Genomic DNA, 21,075 nt, shown 5'->3' on the forward strand with positions numbered 1-21,075 from the left:
AAAAAATTTTGGTCCATTGCGTCCGATAGAAGATACCGGCCCTATGGTCAGGCCTATCTGAGAAGCCTTAGGGGTCGGATCAGCCGACAGTGGGGTGATCCAATTCTCCCAATTATATTTTGAAAAAATCATTTTCATTTTTTACTAGTGTAATTTTATTGTAAGCACTATAGCTGTAAATAGCCACGTGGCGGACTAATATAAGTGCCGCGTGGCCTGAATGGAAACGCTTATTGGTGTATCACAAACTCACCGACATTCGGTGAACGCTATTTTTAGGCTTGCTAAACATTTGCAGACCAAGAAAGGAAAAATCGTGGCTGCTCAGTTTTAACTATTTTCTGATGAAGCCGAGTTCTATGCATCGGCGCAGGGACAAGGGAAGCGTTTGCTTGAATCAAGAAGACGGCGTTACCTCGCCGGTAGACATACTCGAATCTCGCAAGCCGAAATGCAGGACCGGCGGGAAAATTCATTCAATCGAAGAAGAAAAATGGTAATTCAACCCCGATTGACAGCGTTCACTAAATATTGCACTACGGGTCATCGGAAAACCGTTAGGGTTAAGAGTATCAAAGAGGAGGGGAAAAGAGTTAAATTGGGTAAAGAAAGATTCTCATTTTCTATTCAATTTCTCCTTTCTTTTTCCAAAAAAGGAAACTTTCTTTTACAATTTCGAGTTTTTCATCTTTCTTTTTGGAAAATGTTGATTTGGGTAAAGAAAGACTGAAGAAAGATTCGCAAATACGAAGGGTCTTTTGTTTAATATCCAGCTCTATACAGAATACAGAGAGACGAGTATTAGCACTTAGCAGTGTATTTTTTTTTACGTGTCTTTGTCGTTTTGCAAATTATACAAGCGTGTCACGTAAGCCGTGACGCATGTTTGGCTACATCTATTTTTGGTGTTTTCTGACTCTTGTCTCTTTCTCAACTTCCTTTCTCCTTTTGTATATTGTAATAATAATACAAGGTTCTTACTTATTCTCTGACTCTTTTTCAAACTATATATACATAGTAAGTAACCATGCATTTGGCATATAGCAACACGGTTCTCCCCCAGAATCTTTGGTTTTTTGTATCTTTTGTCCATGTTTCTCTTAAGGTTTACTTCTTACAGCCTATAATCTACAACAACACTGTCCTGTCCGCAGTCGCCGAGGTGGCAATCTGAACTTTTGGTTGCAGAGAGATGAATGACGATTCTGAACTTTTGGATTTCTTGTTGCTTTGAAACGGAACAACTTAAATATTTATTTTACATTGAGTGGGGATGATTGTTGAAACTCGAATCTTTAATCCCATTTTCTTTTTATGAACAGAGTTGGTTCTGAATCATCATAATTTGAAATGGTTTCTTGGTCAGGCCGAGAAGTTGTTTTAGTTGCAAATTACCTTTTTGGTTTTATTACATCTGAATCATGGTTACAAATTGAATTCCTTTTTTTGTATAATTCTCGTTGGGATGCCTACAATTTTTAAATGATTGAAGCATGATTGTGGTTTGTTCTCAATGCAGATTGTACATTGTGTTGAAGGGCAAAGCCTGTGCAGTGTTTTAGTAAGTGCTTAACCAGGCATAAAATTTCCTTTAACATTTCTATCATGAGAAGGGAAGATGAGTTGAGTGAACATCTAATCTGTTTTGTGTCTTGCAGGGCGTGGCTACTGATGGCGATTGAACCCCTGGTTTGGTATTGTCAGCCCCAGGTCAATGAGGCTTGGGCTAAAGAGGTTGATGGCGCTTTTGGTGCATACACACCTTGTGCTATCGACTCTGTGGTGATTTCCATTTCTCACTTGGTTCTTTTGGGCTTGTGCTGTTATCGGATATGGATGATGAAGAAGAATTCAAAAGTCGAGAGGTTTTATTTGAGGTCAAAATGCTATAATTATGTGCTTGGCTTGTTGGCTGGTTATTGTACCATCGAGCCATTACTAAGGTTGTTGATGGATATTTCAATCTTTAATTTGAATGGAGAGACTGGTCTTGCCCCCTATGAGGTGCGTTTCTGTTAAGCTAGTAGGTGGCCCTGTATTTATTCGTGGCTTTAGTGATTTGAACTTTATCTTCAAATACAACTCTTACGCACAAGAACAAGTACTAAAATTTAACTATTACTAGTTTAAAATGAAGTTCTGTATTTTTAGTTAAAATTATGGAGGACTGTTATAGATACTATTATTGCTTTAAAAACAGACCACTGGTTTAGTTATGCTGAATTTGTTTTTCTTATTTCATCCTATTTACTTTATTTGGTTCCAGGTGATGGTTAGATGTTACATTAGTTCTTGCAATTCCATTTGTTTATCTGCTATGCGCAACACAGAAGTGTGCTTAAACTTGTCTATGCTTTATATTTTACACTCTTGCAGGCAACTTCTTTGATTATTGAGGCTACTGCTTGGTGCTCTGTGCTTATCATGATAGGATTGGAAACAAAAAGTTACATCAAGGAGTTTCGGTGGTATGTGCGTTTTGGAGTTGTTTATGTTCTGGTTGGGGATGCTGTGCTGCTAAATCGTGTTCTCCCGATGAAAGATTTGTACAGTAGGTCAGGTTCCACCCATTCCTCAATTTAGTTTCTTTACCAAAAGCCTTTAAAAAAAAAATCCATAAGCATTTTACCTTTTTTTTTTTTGTTTTGGGTGGGGGGGGGGGGGGGGGGGGGGGGGGGGTTGAGTTATTGCTGATTCTAAGTACTAGGGAATATGAGGAATAAATTGTTATATATGACTTGCAATTCTTTTCTTTTATGCATGTTCTTTTATAAGCCTGATCCCATGAATGTGATTGAATCATTTAGTAAATGTTTGTTCAGAAATCTCTGACCAAAAATAGCTTACTGGTAATGCAATTTATCCTTTTTATTTTTTTTTATTCTCAAATACTGGCATTTATAGAAGATAATGACTCTTTAACTACTTAGATCATAAAGAAATTTGACCATATATTAACTTCTCACAGTGGCAAGTTTATTTGCTCTTGCAGCTATGCACTGTATTTGAGCATCAGCTTGGTTTTCTGCCAGGTTTGTTGTGTATATTTGCCTTTTATCCTACTCTGTCTTTTCAAGTGTTTTTATAAAAGTGGCCTTTACCTGCTTTTTTATTTGCCTTGGTGCCACAACACCTGTTTTAATTTTATGTAGCCACTTGATATCTGGCTAAAGTTGTGTCCATTAGCAAGCTATGATGTATAAACATTAGCATGAAAGTTATAGAGAGGCATAGCTCTCTCTCTCTCTCTCGCGCGCGCGTGCGTTCACTGTTCCCACTATGATTGTCTCTTGAAATATTATCATCACCACTTTTTCCAAATATTCATCACCCTGACCATTTACATGCCTACTTTTAGGTTGACATCAATTAGCTTATTTTAGCCACCTCCTTCCTTTTATGGGTTATAAGTTAGCACTTTCTCACTTACCATACTGGAAAGTCATAGATGGACAAAAGATATAAGCCTGTCTTAAGTAGCATGACTAGTTTTTGTGCAGAATGCTCCTAGATAATTGAGGCCATTATAACTTCTTGGGATTTTGACGTAATTAAGTTGAACTCCTGGTAATGTAATGTTTGCTGGGGCAGTCTTAAATTAAATCCTGTGGGACAGAAAAACCTGGATTCTTTCTTTGACAGAGAATTTTAATGCTTTTATCTTAAAGCAGTTTCATTTATTTGTGCTTATTTTTCTGATGTAGGTTTTATTTGGGATTCTTCTATTTGTTTATGTTCCCAATCTTAATCCCTGTCCTGGATATATTTTGATAAAAAGTGAGTCTCTTGATGATGAAGAATATGAACCACTTCGTGGAGGAGAGCAAATATGTCCCGAGAGGCAAGCCAATATTTTTTCAAGTAAGTACTCTGATACCATTTTTTTCAAGTGGTCAAGATGCCACATGTTAGAAAGTTAAAATGGCTGCAGGTTTGCTAGCTATTTGTAGAAAAGCATCATTTTGATGGAACTATAACTGGATAATGACTTGGCTAGACCGTGAATAAGCGACCAGCATAGTAGCAATATGTGCAAGTTTTGGGATGTTCTACATTTGAAATATTTAATTCTTTGTTAGAAGTCTGGTATCCATAGTGTTCTTTTTCTTTTCAGTTCTTTTCACCTGTGTCCTGTCTGTCCCCCAACCTACTCCTCTCTCCAAGAATGGCCATTTAGCAAGATATGGTCTGTGGGTTGTACTAGGAAAGACAGTTGAGTTTGGTTTGCTGAGTTTAAACCTTCACTATTATGTTACAATATCAGTTTTGGAGTAATCTCTGGCAAGTGATGCTTTACTATAAACTTGTGAGCTTCTAATTGAAAGTTCACTGCAATATGCTATGACAGGAATTGTTTTTGGATGGATTACTCCCCTCATGCGGCAAGGTCATAGAAGACCTATCACTGAAAGGGATGTTTGGAAGTTAGATACATGGGATCAGACTGAAACACTGATTCAGAAGTTAGTATTCTGTTGCTTCCCTTGCATTTGCTTCCACATGATAACATATACAGCTATTCAGTGATAACAATTTTTCCCTTTGCAGGTTCCACAGATGTTGGGTTAAAGAAACTCAAAGACCTAAACCATGGCTTTTGAGAGCATTGAATAGTAGCTTAGGAGGAAGGTTAGTTAGCTATGTGATAATGTTTTTTTCTTCCTTTCCTATATGATTGGTAACAAGAACTTATGCATCCTGAATAGTTTCTCTTCCGAGCATAGATGTCATCTTGTCTTACTTATACTAACTCTCTTGTTTCATAAATGAGTCATGCAGGTTTTGGTTAGGAGGCGTTTTCAAGGTAATGAGCATTGCTCTCATATTTCTTTCATGGAATTTCGCATCCTTATGTATGGAGATGTAGTTTATTGGAAGTGATGTTCCTTCAATATCTACTATCTGAAACTGTAATACTTAAGTTGTGCAATATTCATACTGTTGACGGGCATGTGTCATGACTGTAATAATTTTGAGCTAAAATGCACATAATCTCATTTTCTCAAGAGATTTTTTATTGAGCTTTTTGATTCTTGTTCTTAAATATAAAGTTATACCTAATCTCATGATAAATCTGCTGACCATGCACATTTTGTATAGATAAAGTGTGAAGTTTTCCTTCTAGAAAATGTTATGGAGATTTAACATTTCATGAAGATCTGACTATGTTGTGTAAAGAATCTGAAACAAATTTGTGAATGCAAGCTTATAGCTTCTTATTTGATCATCACAGATTGGAACTGACCTTTGTCAGTTTGTGGGGCCTATGTTATTGAACCATCTCTTACAGGTCAGTGCTTTTTTTCCCCTGGCTAAGGCCTGTGTAAAAGATGACCTTGTTTTTCTTTGTTTGGTTTGCTACAGGAGAGAAATATTAGCTTTTTATTTTATTTTGATAATTTTTTCTACAGATTTACTAACCCTATATTAGTGATGATGGTAGTCAATTTTTTAATTCTATCCCATTTTAGATATAACATGACCCTACTTTGTGCATTCTATCTGTTGTGTTAATTTTGTAACTCTCTTGTTATGGTCTGCAGTCAATGCAACGAGGTGACCCAGCCTGGATTGGTTATATCTATGCCTTCTTAATGTTTCTTGGAGTGGTATGATCCTTATTCTATGTGTTTCCTTATGAGGAGTTATGGTTTAATATAAACCAAAATCTCTCAGTTTAGACACGGTATCTGCTATGGATTATGTTTTTCTTTTCAACTGTTTTTGAATTGGTGGGTGTGTTTCACCCAATGAATGTATTTTAGGGTTTTATTGAAGTTTCTCTCTCATTTCTTCTGTAATTTGATTAGCTCTGTTGATATCCTTGTCTTTATCAATGTGTTTGTTGAGAACTATCGGTTTCTGCAATCCTTATAAATGCCATTTCATGGCCCTAAGTGAAATGTTTGCATGAGCAAAGTAGGTTCTTAGTTTGCTCTTTCAGCAAAAGATAAAACGCTGCTTCCATTAGCTCTTCCTGTGATTGATATAATTTAAAATCAAAGAAATGATTCCTTGTAAAGCTGTTGCTGCAGTTCTGATATTGTGATTTTTTTCAACTCATGTCAGTTATCTGTTGTACTACTCGAGTCTCAGTATATGCAGAATGTCTGGCGAGTTGGTTTTCGTCTACGGTCTACTCTGGTAATATATTTCCTTCATCCTAAAATGCTTACAAACAAGCACATGGAGCTATTTGAGTGTGTTAAACTTAGCCTCCTTTGACTTTCAAGATTTCACAGTTGCTTTCATCGGAGCATATTTTGGTTTTTGAGTTATCTTTTTCAAATTGGTTGGCTAATTTTATTTTACTGTTTCTGTTTTAGGTGGCAGCTATATTTCACAAATCTCTGAGATTGACTCATGAAGCTCGCAAGAATTTCCCATCTGGAAAGATAACAAATATGATCACAACAGATGCTAATGCGCTTCAGGTATGGGTCTTGTTCAATTGCTGTGAAAATGCATATGTTAAGTGATGCTAAATATGTATATTATGCATTCAGAATCAGAGTCCACATGAAGACAAAAGACAGTATATCACAGGAAACTGTTAGTAGATTCCTGATATATTTTAAATTTATGCCTTATGTCATTACTTTAAGAAAGATGATTGATCCTTTGACAGTAATTATGAAGAATGCAGTATTGATGTAATCAATATAACTGGCCAGTTGAAATTTGAGAATTTGAAATATCAAATGAAGTACTATGCCTCTATACCCCTAAATATGGGATATATTGGCCAATTTTGCTTCAAAAACAAATATTTTAGAGTGTGGAATTCTGATGTTTGAGCTAGAGAAGGCTTTTTTTTTTTTTTTAATTGTGTTAAAATTGATGTGTACGTTAAAATCTGATAACTTCTCCTATGGTAAATTGTTTTCTCGGAACTCTGGTACATAACTTGTTGACCTAGTAAGAGGAACATAACCATTGGGGAACATCTAGAATGTTGCAGATTCGGGAACAAAAGCATAACATTTGCATATTAGAGGGTTGACTTAAACTATTATTGATACTACTTTATTTTTTGCAGCAAATATGCCAACAACTTCATGTATTATGGTCAGCTCCATTTCGTATCATTATTTCCATGGTTCTTCTTTATCAGCAACTCGGTGTTGCTTCACTTCTTGGGGCACTAATGCTGGTTCTCATGGTCCCACTGCAGGTAAAAAAGTTTATCCCTCTTTTTATTGAAACTCTTCTTCATTAATCGTTTCTACCAGTTTCACTTTTTTAAGATGTTAGATTTATGTATTTTTGGATAATTAAAAAAGAAAAAGGAAAGTAACATCTTAAAATGTGAAACTTGTGAAACAATTAATGTAGAATCTACTTGATGAAATGTAACAGCTTAGATTTCATTTTCCTATCAAAGAGAGAATTTACTTGAGGAATTGATGCTTGCCATTGTAATTTCTGGCAGCCTACAAATATGTAATGCTGTAGTTTATTCCCCTTTCTCTAGAGTTAACAGACAACTGATCTCCATAATTCATGCAAACTCCTACTAGATCAGAGAGAAAGAAAGAAAGCAAAAGAGCATCAGGAGTGGCAGAGGTAGGAAAACCAAATCATTGGATTAAATCTTGTCTAAAAGAGAAACCTGCCAGTCAAGGCAAGCAACTGTGATGATTTTAAGTTGGGAAATGATTGTCCATGTCGATGATCTTCTAATATCTGCTGTTACCTATTTTTCTTGCCATCCAAGATGAAATTATTTAAACAATATCTCTGATGATTAATCTTGTCTTGTCTGATTTTTCTTTATGTCTTCTGGGGACAGACCATTGTGATTAGCAAAATGCGAAAAATGACTAAGCAAGGACTGCAGTGGACTGACAGGAGAGTCAGCCTTATGAATGAAATTTTAGCTGCTATGGACACCGTGAAGTATGGTTGATTCAGAAAGCACCGTCCATAGATTTCAGTATATTTTCTTGCCATTCGACAGTGACGCTGGCTCTATGCTTGAAAATGTTTCAGATTTTATGCATGGGAGAAGAGCTTTCAGTCTAGAGTTGACAGTATACGGAATGATGAGCTGTCATGGCTTCGGAGAGCTCAATTACTATCTGCTGTATGATATTTGAAATTCTAGTCCTGCTTCCTTTTGTGCGTGTCTTTTATTTGAAAATGCCAAAACACGATATGACATTGCTTGTTGCCATGTGAAATTTTGCTTTCACCAATGTTTGCTCTGGAAAATGTAATTGTGGTGGTCACCAACCATAACATTGGACATGTTATGCTTTCACTATTTTATGCATTTTCTTTTGCAAGGGAAAATGTGATTATGATGGGCTTCATCCATGATATTGGATCCACAAGTTTAAGCCAGTTTATGGGAAAAGGTGGCTTACATTATTGCTACCCTGATTCTGCTCTATGACCAGAGTATCATATACTTGCTTTTGATGTGTGTTTGTACATTTAAGTGTAGAATGAAATGACACAAATCCATGGTCTATCACTGCATTGTAGAGTATGTAGGTTGGTTATGCAAGTTGCATACAACAAAACATGGTTGGATGCTCATTATCGATCTGGCTGATCTGAAATTATGCATGTTGTACCAGCTGTTTAAGCTACTAGCCTTCAAGCTACATGAAGTATGAATGGGTTTTTACCACTCTTTTTTCATTCTTTTTAACAAGTTGCCTTTTCTTGCAGTTCAACAGTTTCATACTGAACAGCATACCCGTTGTCGTGACAGTAGTTTCATTTGGGACATTCACTTTGCTTGGTGGGGGTTTAACACCCGCAAGGGCATTCACATCACTTTCTCTGTTTGCATTGCTTCGAATGCCTCTGAACACACTTCCTAACTTGTTAAGTCAGGTTTAACTTATTTCACCCTTATACCATTATATTTAGCAGAATTCAATTGGCTTGCAGCTTTATGTCTCCCATTGCTAGAATCTTATTGTTGGGAAAACATTTTAGGTACAGTTTGTTTATCCGATATATTGTCTTTGTAGTTTACTGAAAATTTGAGTTTCACACGGTCAATTTGTTCGTACCTTAGTCTTTACACCTGTTTAGTTGTCCAAAGTTATCATAGTGCTTAATTAACCTTTCTCAGTCTGTTGTCTAGACAAGAAAGCTGTTCAGTTACTCATTAACTGAAGAGCTTATTGATAAAATTAAGGAATTTATGGTGATGAAAAGAGAATAACCTTAAAAGATGTAAAATCTATTTAAATTTTTTGTTGATCATTATCTGCAATGTAATGTAGTTGGGACAATTTCGAGGTTCACTAATCATTAAGTTTCTTTACTTTAGCAGTATTGCTAAAAAATTCAAATAACTTTTATTGTCTTCTCGACAGTCTAATGCCCTGGTTTTTCAGGTTGTAAATGCAAATATATCTTTGCAACGTCTTGAGGAGCTTTTCTTAGCAGAAGAGAGAGTTCTAGTGCCAAACCCACCCCTTCAGCCAGGGCTTCCAGCCATCTCAATTAAGGACGGAAACTTTTCATGGGATTCAAAGGTCAATCTATAGTTTTATTCGGTTTTTTCTTAAATTATGAGTCAATTACTTTGAGAAAATGGGACTTTTGCATTTGATTTTGCTTATTAAGGGTTTACTAATGATCAGTCAATACATTGAGTTTGCATCATGCTTTGCAAGAGATTGGAAAGGCAGAGTTGTTAGGTATTGATTTCTTCCTCAAGGCATCTGGCTGGAGCATTATAGCTTTGGATGTAATAAGGGTTAAGGGAAGGAATATCAGAAATGCTGCAAGTATCCTTGATGTAAACATTACTTTGCCCCCATATTAATAAATTTATACTAACCTAATAAATTGGGTGCTATTTTAGAGGGCTTCCATCATTTTAGGTCTTTAAAAAAAATAACCATCACAGAAGCAGATTAATGATGGATGTAACTAGATTTCTTTTGGTTCACACAAGAGGATGCTTCTTTAATGTCATCATGGAGCACATGTCACGGGGGTTTTCTCTTGACCTGTGCGGGCTAGCCTTTGCCTTGCTTAAGGTCGGTTAGAAAGGCTAGCAGCCTTCTCAAGTTAGAAGTTAGGATCGATTTTGGCAAGCACAAGAGAGTTGAGAGAACAAAGAGAGAGCTTTTATTGATAGAAATTCCAATACAAGAGTCATTAGTCCCAAATGAGGGGGCTCAAGGGGTTTATATAGCCTAGGAACCCTTGGAGCCGTTACAAGGCAGTTCCCAACGGCTAGGGGCTGTTTTGAACTCTGCTGGGCCCCTCTGACGCACCTCTGGCACTGTTGCCAACGGCAGGCAACGGCTGCCCCGCAGGCCTCAGGCTGGACAGTGTTTCCCGCGCTTCTGGCAGACTGCCTGGGCAGTTCGCGCCCACCCGCTGCGCGTCAGTCTGCCAGCTCTGCTGGGTGCCATTTTCCTGCGCGCCTGCGCACCCCCGTCTGCGTACTGGCCCGCGCACACTGCCTGTCTAATAGCTGGCCTGCGCGCTCATCCGCCCATGGGTGCCAATGTCTCAAGTCCCTTGGCGCCAAATTGGGGTTGCAGCCCTCATTGCTCGCCCATCTTCGAGCTGGCTCACCCACTCCCGAGCCTCAAGCCCTTGCCATCGGGCTGTCCTGCCCTCCTCCAAAAAAGGGGCGTGACACAAACACTTGTTTATCTTCATTACAAATTATTTACTTACCAAATCAACCACATAAGCGGCATATTTACAAACATGTAACTCTTTGGTTGGTGCTTATGATAAGATTGGCTAACACATATACTAAGCAGAAGCCTAATGACCGACCATGCACTATTCCCAGCTTTGTAATAAGGAAGTTCTCACGTACTGTATTATCATAAACATCGTTGATATTCCAATGTGCTTCTTTCCTGGATGAAGACAATTTTGAAATTTTATTTTTCCAGGCAGAAAAGCCCACTTTAGCAAATATCAATTTAGATGTGCCAGTTGGCAGCTTAGTTGCAATTGTTGGTGGAACTGGAGAAGGAAAAACATCACTTATATCAGCAATGCTAGGGGAGCTTCCTTGTGATGCAAATTCAAGTGTTGTCATAAGAGGGACTGTTGCTTATGTTCCACAAGTTTCATGGATTTTTAATGCTACTGTAAGATGCAGGTTGCTTTTGTTGTTTGCTTTCATTTCAAATATCTACCACTTCCAGTATTTATTGAATATTAAAGTTTCCTACTACCATGCGTGCATCTGACCGTCAAAATTTATTTTCACAGGTTCGTAATAACATATTGTTTGGGTCTAGCTTTCAACCAGAACGATATTGGAAGACCATTGATGTGACAGCTTTATGGCATGATCTCGACATACTTCCTGTTAAGTGGATTTAATACATCTCTCTTTGTAATTTCTTTATTGTGAAATGTCTCCATTACTAATTAACTAATCTGATATTGCCCTTCAGGATCATGATCTCACTGAGATCGGTGAAAGAGGGGTAAATATTAGTGGTGGGCAGAAGCAGAGAGTTTCCATGGCTAGAGCTGTCTACTCCGATTCGGATGTGTACATATTTGATGACCCTTTAAGTGCCCTTGATGCACATGTTGCACAACAGGTAATCTGTTTACTCTGATCAACATTCGCAAATTTTGTCACATTCTACACTGCTTGTAGTACATTTCATATTATGTAGACGGGAAAGAGGCTTTATCAAACTGACATGAACTTATTACGTGTATACGAAATGAGAAAATTAGGTTTTGAGGCTAAATTTTAGGGTTAATTGAGGTCAAAATGAAGGGAAATTGTCAGAGCAGCTGTATAAGATCTGGTATAGGTTTAAACTTGAGGTGAAGAAATGAGAGTCCCAATGTGAAACATAAAAGCAACAGTGCTGAAAAGTTCTATGATGATATTTTGTTTTCGTAGTGTAAAGATCACACCAATATATAGATTCATAACACTCCAATAAGAAACTACTGAGCTAGTACTTAGTGTCCAGCAAGGACGAGGAGTGCTTAGGCTCTAGTAAAAACTTTGTTTAAAATAGCTCCAAAACCATAAACAAATCATAACATCAGGAAACCCAAAAGAAACAAGGACCATAATCACAAATATTCTTGGAATTGAATCTTGGCTTCTCTTCACATCTTTTCTATCTCCATCATGACCAGTGTTGTTGAAGGATGGTTTTTTTTTCCTCAGCTTGTCTGAAATATTCTTTGGAAATAAAATGTACCGTCTCTTCTTTCTTAAGAGAAAGGATTTTCAGTTCCTATCTGGATTTATTTTCAACTTTTTGGGAATAATCATTCATCTTCTCCGATCTCTAAAAATGAGTTCTTGAGGTTATGCCATATTGGTCTAATCTGAAGTGATTTGCAGGTTTTCAACAGGTGTATCAAGGAAGAGTTGCTAGGGAAAACTAGAATACTTGTCACAAACCAGCTACATTTTCTTCCACATGTAGACCGGATCCTTCTTGTCTCAGATGGTGTAATTAAGGAAGAGGGTACCTTCGAGGAAATCTCCAAAAACGGAAGGCTATTTCAGAAACTGATGGAAAATGCTGGCAAAATGGAGAAACAAGGAGAAGGAAAGGAAGATGGAAAAAACTCTGACCTGGAAGACTTAAACGCAACTTCAAATGAGATGGTTGAGATAGATGAGCTGCTAAAAAATGCAAATCCTGCAAAAAAGAGAAAAGGAAGGAAAGCTGTACTTGTAAAGCAAGAAGAAAAGGAAACAGGTGTTGTCAGCTGGAATGTTTTGATGAGGTAATTTGTGATAACACTCTAGACTTTACAACTAAACCTATCAAACTAATGCTTTTCAAAATAACTTTGATTTTAGTAATTGTTTTTGTTGAAGACATAAACTCAGCTGGGAAAATTATATTCTTCTTGGTCAGCTTCTTTTGGTTAATGATGTCTGTCTCTCTATAGCACTCCAACATGGAACAAGAATTTCTGTGAAGAGTTGGAAATTTTAGTGGTGATAGAATTTGTATATAAAAGTTGGGGCCCTTTTCTGTCAAGTTAAACTGTTGGGTAAATGGTCACTCAACTTACATTGTACCAGAGTAGAGGTCTTGTGTTTGCATCCAAGAACCTTACCTACTTTTCACTGATTATTTACCCAATCTTTTACTCATTGGACTTTATGGAATTGCTCTTTAACCCTTATTTAGCTCTCACTTTTTTCTACATATTAATTCACATGTAGAGCCCATTAATAATTAATTAATTTACTTGTAGACCCTAAACCAAATGCATATTATATCAATTCAGCTTGTGATGGGCATAGAACTGATTTTCTTTTATTGTTTCTATTTTCAGGTATAAGGATGCTCTAGGAGGCCTATGGGTGGTTATGATACTCTTTACATTCTACTTTTCAACTGAAGTTCTTAGAATTTCAAGTAGCACTTGGTTACGCTTTTGGACAGATCAAAGTACTTCAAAGAGTTATAAGCCTGAATACTACATTCTCATTTATGCTGTTCTAGGATTTAGTCAGGTACGTTTGTGTCTGCAGCTAACAAATGGTCTGCATTGATAATCATTTACACTCATGGCTTGTTCTGGATTGAAAGCTTATAATCATGGCTTACTTTTCAATATGATTTTTCAGTTATTCAAAGAACATTAAGTTCTTTTTTAAAATGAATAGTAGTTTAGAATGATACATGTTTTATGTACTCAGAAAATGCAATGAATGCAGGGTTAGTGAGAAGAAATTCCTTGAAGTACAAAAACATAAACTTTATAGCATAACATGTTAGGCAGTTTATCAGTGTGTGTGTGCGCCTGCCGCGACTGTAAATTTAATTCCTAATCTAATCTGGCACAAACTTTTTATCTTCTACTTTGGTGCTTATTATAATGAGTTGTTTATCATTTTAATGGATTCAGGTAACAGTGACACTGACAAACTCTTTTTGGTTGATCACTTCAAGTCTTCGTGCAGCCAGAACATTACATGATATGATGCTAAATTCCATCCTAAGAGCTCCAATGTTGTTTTTCCAGACCAATCCAATTGGGCGAGTAATTAATAGGTTTTCAAGAGATCTAGGTGATATAGATCGTAATGTTGCCAATTTTATGAATATGTTTATGAATCAGGTGTGGCAGCTTCTTTCGACTTTTGCACTGATAGGATTAGTGAACACATTTTCATTGTGGGCCATAATGCCACTTCTCATCTTGTTTTATGCAGCCTATCTATATTATCAGGTATGCCCCATAATTGTCAGTCAGTTCCCCACCTGTTTAAAAGCCTTTGATTTTCATGTTTCCTTACCTGTGAGATTACTGAAGGGTACCTGTGTGCCACATGTATTTGTTTTAATGAAATTTCATAATGCATTAATCATAATAGGGAACCGTCGTTCACCTTTTACAAGGATTTTGCAAGGCCATGCCCCTTACATAAGTTAATAGGGGTATACCAGCACAAAATCTCCCACAATGCCCTTAGGCCATCTCAGAAGTTTCATAACATGCTGTGCCACAATGCCCTTACTGAAGGGTACCTGTGTGCCATATGTATTTTAACAAAACAAATTTCGCTGTTAATTATCAGATGATGCTGAGACTTCTTTCCAGCATCATAGGATGCACTCATTTGGTGGAATGGCATTTTATTTTCCTAGTTCACTGTTTAATATAAGCAAGTGTTCTACCTAGTGGCATGTACATCTGAATATTCTTTGGTGATTATTGTCTCTCATATAACACATCTTTGCTCTGAACAAGTCTCAATGTTCATTTGCTATTGCAGAGCACATCTCGTGAAGTGAAACGCTTAGACTCCATTACCAGATCACCAGTGTATGCACAATTTGGAGAAGCCTTAAATGGTTTGTCATCCATTCGTGCGTACAAAGCTTATGATCGGGTGGCCAATATTAATGGGAAGTCAATGGATAATAATATCAAATTCACCCTTGCAAATAGCAGTTCAAATCGCTGGCTCACAATAAGGTTAGAAGCATTAGGAGGTCTCATGATTTGGTTGACAGCAACCTTTGCAGTTCTGCAGAATGGAAGAGCAGAAGACCAGGCAGCATTTGCGTCAGCAATGGGTCTACTTCTCAGTTATACTTTAAATATCACTAGTCTATTGAGTGGTGTTTTAAGACAAGCAAGCCGTGCTGAGAACAGCTTAAATGCTGTTGAACGTGTGGGAACATATATCAATTTGCCTGCAGAGGCTCCAGATGTAATAGAGAGCCACTGTCCTCCCGCTGGTTGGCCTTCATCTGGGTCAATTCAATTTGAGGATGTTGTCCTACGGTACAGGCCCGAACTTCCGCCAGTCTTGTGTGGATTGTCCTTCTCTACTTCTCCAAGTGAGAAGCTAGGGATAGTTGGAAGAACTGGTGCTGGGAAATCCAGCATGCTGAATGCATTATTCCGGATTGTAGAACTGGAAAAAGGAAGAATCTTGATTGATGGTTGTGATCTTGCTACATTTGGACTGACAGATTTGCGAAAGGTTCTTAGCATTATACCACAATCACCTGTTCTTTTTTCAGGTACTAACTTTGACTTTTGAGTACACTCTGTCAAGTGCTCGGATTTATTTTTTAGTATACTTGGTCAACCCTATAATTCCTGTTCATCAGGTTTGCAGAAATATTTTTCCATGATCAATGCATTGTCACTTTTCTGTGTTGAAATTATTAGAGACTGTTACTGTATGGTTTTATGACTTGTGGCATTTTACAATCAACTAGATTGGTGTAGGAAGAGTGAAATACCACGTGAATTCTTGGTAGTATTCTTAGACCCGGAAACTGTAATCAATGCAATTTCTTGGCTGTGAGGATGAAGATACTCACTGTTAGCTACCGCAGAGCGGAGAAATGAGGGAAGAAGAAAACTAATAAGCCTTTCTTTTATGTAAATAAAAATATGTGATGAACATGAATTATAACAGAACTAACATTAGGCTTGATTAATGCATTTTTTTTTTTTTTTGTGTTGCCCCCAGGACTATTTTACAATTAATATAGGGTATTGAACTGGATGAATCCTAGATAAAGTAAATAATGGAGGATTTGGAGACAAAAGATGGTTAACTCTTGGATTTTTTCAGCAAGGTTTCCTCTGTTGTGACCGCAAATCATATTCCCCAATGTGACAATCAACCTAAGAATTAAATGTCTGTTGTGCTCACTCCTTGTAACCTTGTCAATCTATCTATTTGGTTACCTGTTAATTTTTAACTTTGCTGTACCATTTTTAGACACAGTTATGTTTTGCTCAAACTACAATATATCTTTAAGTAGGAAGAAACATTCAAGAGTGAAAAGTTAATCCATTTCTCTTTCTCCACAATATTTTCTAATACACTATTTAAAGTGTCTCATTTTTATGGTCATTTTTAATTTATCCAGGAACTGTGCGATTAAACCTTGATCCATTCAATGAGCACAATGATGCTGACCTTTGGGAGGCTTTAGAAAGAGCGCATCTGAAGGATTTCATTAGGAGGAATTCTTTTGGTCTGGACGCTGAGGTATAGGGCTATGCTCATGGAAGAATTTTTTTTCCGATTAAATTTAATTGGACAAGAACTATATTTCATAATTGTACTTGCCCTGAACTCAATTTTCTGGTAATGGCTTGCAAAGGCACTTGGGTTGATTGGCTACCTAATTTCAGTAAAGATGCCAATAATCTGCTGACATGTGTCGGTCTCCTTCCGACTTATTAAACAAATTGAAAATGTATTCTGGAATTCAACATGGTTTTTAGTTTTATGTTGAAAGTAAAAGATTTTCAGAGTTTTGTGGTCAAACTAATCTGAATTAACTTCAATTGTTGCATAAACTACAACTAGGTTTTGCTAGAGATATAACATTGGCATGCATTAAGATTGATGGTATTGAAGATGGAAGTTAAGTAAAATCAAGTGTTTCTGTAAACAGTCCCTTGAACTCTATGTCTTAAGCTTTCCATGGTGTCTAAAGTAAAATTAGGAATATGTATAACCATCTTTGATTGAACAAATTTTTTTTTTTTGGTATATATTGCTTAAAACAAGAGAAAGCGAAGTATTGATGAAATGATTCTGCTTCAAATGTGTTAAGGTTTTGGAGGGTGGGGAGAATTTCAGTGTTGGGCAGAGACAATTATTATGTCTTGCTCGAGCATTGCTGCGAAGGTCAAAGATTCTTGTTCTTGATGAAGCAACTGCAGCGGTGGATGTTAAGACTGATGCTTTTATCCAGAAAACCATTCGTGAAGAATTCAAATCATGTACGATGCTCATTATTGCCCATAGACTAAATACAATCATTGACTGTGACCGGATTCTTGTGCTTGATGCTGGCCAGGTGTGCCTTCTTATTATTATTCTTGGGTATTTCTGGTTTATTTATCTGTCTGCAATTTTTCACCCCATTCAATAGACATCTGTAGCTATATGATATCCATAAGGGATGATTGACTCCATTCCAGGAATGACTTGGAAAATATTTATACATGAGGACTTTCTCTATGCTTGTTTAGCTCTTCTTTCGATTGGGAAAAAATAAAGAAGATGCTTATTAGTTGTGACTAGATAACTTCCAATGTTGCTCTTTCAGGTTTCTGAACATGATACTCCAGTGGAACTGCTAACTAATGAAGAAAGCACATTCTCTAAAATGGTTCAAAGTACAGGGCCTGCAAATGCTGAATACTTACGTAGCTTAGTTCTTGGAGGAGAGGAGAATAGGTTGAGCAAAGAACATGGCACGCGGTTAGATGGTCGGATGAGATGGCAAATTTCATCCCGCTGGGCTGCTGCTGCACAGTTTGCCCTAGCTGTTAGCCTCACTTCTTCACAGAATGACCTTCAAAGGTTTGATGTTGGAGATACGAGCAATATCCTCAAGAAAACTGAAGATGCAGTCATAACACTGCAGGGTGTTATGGAGGGAAAGCATGATGAAGTTATAAATGATATGCTCCAGCAACACCAAGTACCCAGAGATAGATGGTGGTCAGCTCTTTACAGAATAATTGAAGGTACACATATAATATCTCTCCATACATGTAAACTCCACTCAAGAAATCCACACATAATGCACACCAACACAAGCATGTGTGTCATGCTAGTCCATACCTTCTTAATGAGGTCCTTGTCAGTGATGATGATTAATTTACTTGAATATCAGATGACCATAGGGAATAAAAAGGCACATAACATTCAGAACATAAAGAAGCAAACAAGACTTTTAGCATTACAGAATTCTATAATGGTAGTCAAAACCCCTGACAACTGATAGAGAACCAAACCCCCACCTCCCCAGTTTAAGAGAAAATTAGAACATACAAGGAGGCGAAACCCCTGAGTGACAACTGATAGAGATCCCCTCCCTCAATTTAGTGTCAATCAGGAGAGCTAAGAACATTGGGCAAAGCTCCATGGTTTTTTTTTTTTAAAGTTAAATATTATTATTCACTCAGAGGAAACGAATGGTTCGCCTCTGGAAGGAGTACAAACAATTCAGACTGGTCACTCCCTAAAGCAAAACTCCATGGTTGACGTTGCAATGAGTCAAGAGATGATCAAAATGGGGTGTTCCTTGTGATTTACAAGTTTTATTCATTGTTGTCCTAGTAAATATTGTACGTTAAAAGGGAATAGTATGACACCTACTGTCTCCTGAGGAAGAATGGCTCCCTCAACTACAAAAATGTGAAACAACGAGCTAGTTCACCGAAAGAATTTGACTGCTTTGTCTTAATGCATGGAACAATTTAAGATCATTTCTGGCACAGGCAATAGCAATCATAGCATAAATATTTGTATCTCTGCTATAATGAATCCCCATGCATTAACACTGAAGAATAAAGTTTCTTGTTATCTACTCTTTGTGATCGATGATTGATCCTGTGTTTCAGGTCTTGCTACATTGAGCAGGCTAGCTCAACATAATAGGCTTCAACAATTAGAGTTTGACTTTGAAGACAGATCCCTGGATTGGGATGATACATAAACAGATAAGGGAAACATTCGAGGTAAATATTTGTAATTGAAGATTGGAGTGGACAGCTGCATCCTGATGTGCCTGATATTAAAATGTCAATTTTCTAATTGATCTGATATTCTTATACCTGTAACTGGTCTCAAACAGAAAGCTATCATCATCAATTTTTAACAAAATTTTTATTTTTGGTTTAGTTTCCAGTATGTGGTGGAAAGGGACTCAATGCCCGTGCCAATTTTAGCTTGAAATCAGTATTTTAAAAGATAATGGCTTGATGGGATTTTACGGCTGTTGTGGATTCTTGTAGAAAATAAGTTTGTTTGTGGGAGTTTGAAACGAGCTGCACAAAATGAACCAGGACAGGAGAAATTTTTTAAGAATATATGGATAAAATGATTTTGGTGGGACAATATTCATTTCCATATCAGATCTTCCTTTCTCTAGAAGTATGTGATTATTGCTTTTTGGGTTTCAAGATACGGCTGTGTTCTATGATGAACCAAGAATAAAATGGCACCAAGCATGGAGGAATTCTGATGGCCTGATGAGGGAGAAGCTTTTTCCAGTCATCGGCATCAGAAAGTCGTGAATGATCTTTGATGGGAATGGAATTTTCTTGCCGTGAAGAGGAAAAACTACATTCTATTATAATTTTCCATGTCATATTTACAGTGTGTTCCCATGCTACTATAATCAGAACTCCATAAATTTAAAGTATTCATCGTTCTCTAACGTGGCAAACAGTTGGGTATCGACAATTTCAGACAAAAACATTTCAATCAATTCCTCAGTTCGGTCAAATTTAGTTTGAAGATCTCTGATGCAGTACGAGGAATTTCTGACCGGGAGTAGCCATGAATGGCCTCGAAGGCCTGAGCAGAAGCTCTCGAGAATCCCACCAATGCCTGAAATACATTGGGAAGGCTAGTTTTTAGATTGTTTAAAGTGAGAATGTTTGCCTCTCTCCACAGCCTACGAACTGTGGATGGGCAACGATTCTGTTGGGGGTCATCCACAAGGCAATCAGTGAGTTGGATCCACCTGTACAGTGTTCTTACATACTCGGACAGAAGCTGTGATGCCAGAAAGAAACCTCAGTCTCAAGCTGAGTTGTAGCCTCACAATTGGATTCCGTAGTCACGTCCATGCTTAAAATATCAGTGAGATCATTCGACTGCTGTGAAATATGGTTCTGCACTTGATGAGATTTGTACATCATTTCCCACATCTCCATCAGCCTGTAACTTGGAAGATTAGACAATTTGAGCAAAACCACGATTCGATCTTATGCACTACATAAATATAAACCATTATTCAATCTTCCCATCAAAAACTACCCAAGGCTTGTCGAGAATTTCCCTTGGAAACTGACATAGAATTTCAAGCATCACCATGCTTCTCAAAAAAAAAAAAAAAAGAATCGCTATTACCTTCACTTCCTCGTAAAGCTTCTGCTCCGCAACATATAGCTTATCAAGGGTAATGCAACGAGCTCCAGGCTTGCATGGTTCCATAGAAGACCAGCTCCATGACAACACATCAAAAACCTTTGCAGTATTGCAGCTCTTTCCTGTAGTGTGGACATGTATGGAAACAGTGAGCATTAAACACTATGCAGCTACCTGATGCTGGCTATTTGTTGAACAAATCACGTACTACAAGATCAAATAATGATTACCAACGCAAACGATTTAAAAGAAATCACTATAAGGCCTGGATTAGAATTCATATTGCCAAGACAGCAAAAGAACAATCAGCAAAAAGCGCACAAAGCATGAAATGCAAATCTAGTTCCACCCAGGTTGGCATTCAAATGTAAACTAGCCAGTAGCAAAACTCACCATTGTTACCGGCTTTTCTTGAACCAGGCCTAAAAGAAGAAGGTGATGGAGAAGGAGGCAACTAGAAAGGTGGAGAGGGAGACAATGTCAGGCCATTAGAGGAGGGAAAAGAGCTAAAAAAAAGACGAATTTGAGAAAGCGATCGCATTGCCAGTGGTCACATTTCCAGGTCTTTTTTTCTTTTTTTGGTTTTCTTCTTGGAAAATGTTGACTTGGGCAAGGAAAGATTTACGAAAGACTCGCAAAAGGCAAGGATTCTTTGTCGTTTCCCCAATACAACTGTGTCAGCGTCCGCCGTGACGCTT

The 21,075-nt window shown here is 37.4% G+C and overlaps 1 protein-coding gene across 4 annotated transcripts; it reads left to right on the forward strand.

Moving 5' to 3' along the window:
• The first annotated feature begins 279 nt into the window (after positions 1-279).
• Positions 280-19,122, forward strand: LOC18607078 (ABC transporter C family member 12). Of its 4 annotated transcripts, none has more exons than XM_018115241.2 (29): positions 280-602; positions 1,520-1,561; positions 1,659-2,004; positions 2,377-2,555; positions 2,993-3,032; positions 3,705-3,861; positions 4,349-4,463; positions 4,549-4,629; positions 4,780-4,804; positions 5,234-5,290; positions 5,544-5,609; positions 6,070-6,144; positions 6,327-6,434; positions 7,040-7,174; positions 7,793-7,899; positions 7,993-8,086; positions 8,680-8,847; positions 9,360-9,500; positions 10,890-11,090; positions 11,215-11,313; positions 11,403-11,555; positions 12,326-12,717; positions 13,279-13,459; positions 13,855-14,178; positions 14,726-15,482; positions 16,347-16,468; positions 17,043-17,288; positions 17,541-17,964; positions 18,844-19,122. In XM_018115241.2, exons 3-29 carry the CDS (start codon positions 1,672-1,674, stop codon positions 18,936-18,938), a joined length of 4,875 nt encoding a protein of 1,624 aa, XP_017970730.1. In that variant the 5' UTR covers positions 280-602; positions 1,520-1,561; positions 1,659-1,671; the 3' UTR covers positions 18,939-19,122. The 4 variants fall into 4 exon arrangements, with proteins under 4 accessions (XP_017970730.1, XP_017970731.1, XP_088659497.1 ...); XM_018115242.2 differs by having other exon boundaries at positions 280-496; XM_018115243.2 differs by lacking the exon at positions 280-602 and adding an exon at positions 1,010-1,162.
• The last annotated feature ends 1,953 nt before the right edge of the window (positions 19,123-21,075 follow it).

This window comes from Theobroma cacao, chromosome 2 (genome assembly GCF_053813885.1).
Source record: "Theobroma cacao isolate CCN51 chromosome 2, ASM5381388v1, whole genome shotgun sequence".
NCBI lineage: Eukaryota > Viridiplantae > Streptophyta > Magnoliopsida > Malvales > Malvaceae > Theobroma > Theobroma cacao.

Bases quoted from the DNA above. Each gene is read 5' to 3' on its own strand.
- LOC18607078 (XM_018115241.2), top strand. From the start codon at position 1,672: ATGGCGATTGAACCCCTGGTTTGGTATTGTCAGCCCCAGGTCAATGAG. The intron at 4,630-4,779 runs GTTAGTTAGCTA...TGAGTCATGCAG, and splicing joins AATAGTAGCTTAGGAGGAAG to GTTTTGGTTAGGAGGCGTTT. The intron at 4,805-5,233 runs GTAATGAGCATT...TGATCATCACAG, and splicing joins GGTTAGGAGGCGTTTTCAAG to ATTGGAACTGACCTTTGTCA.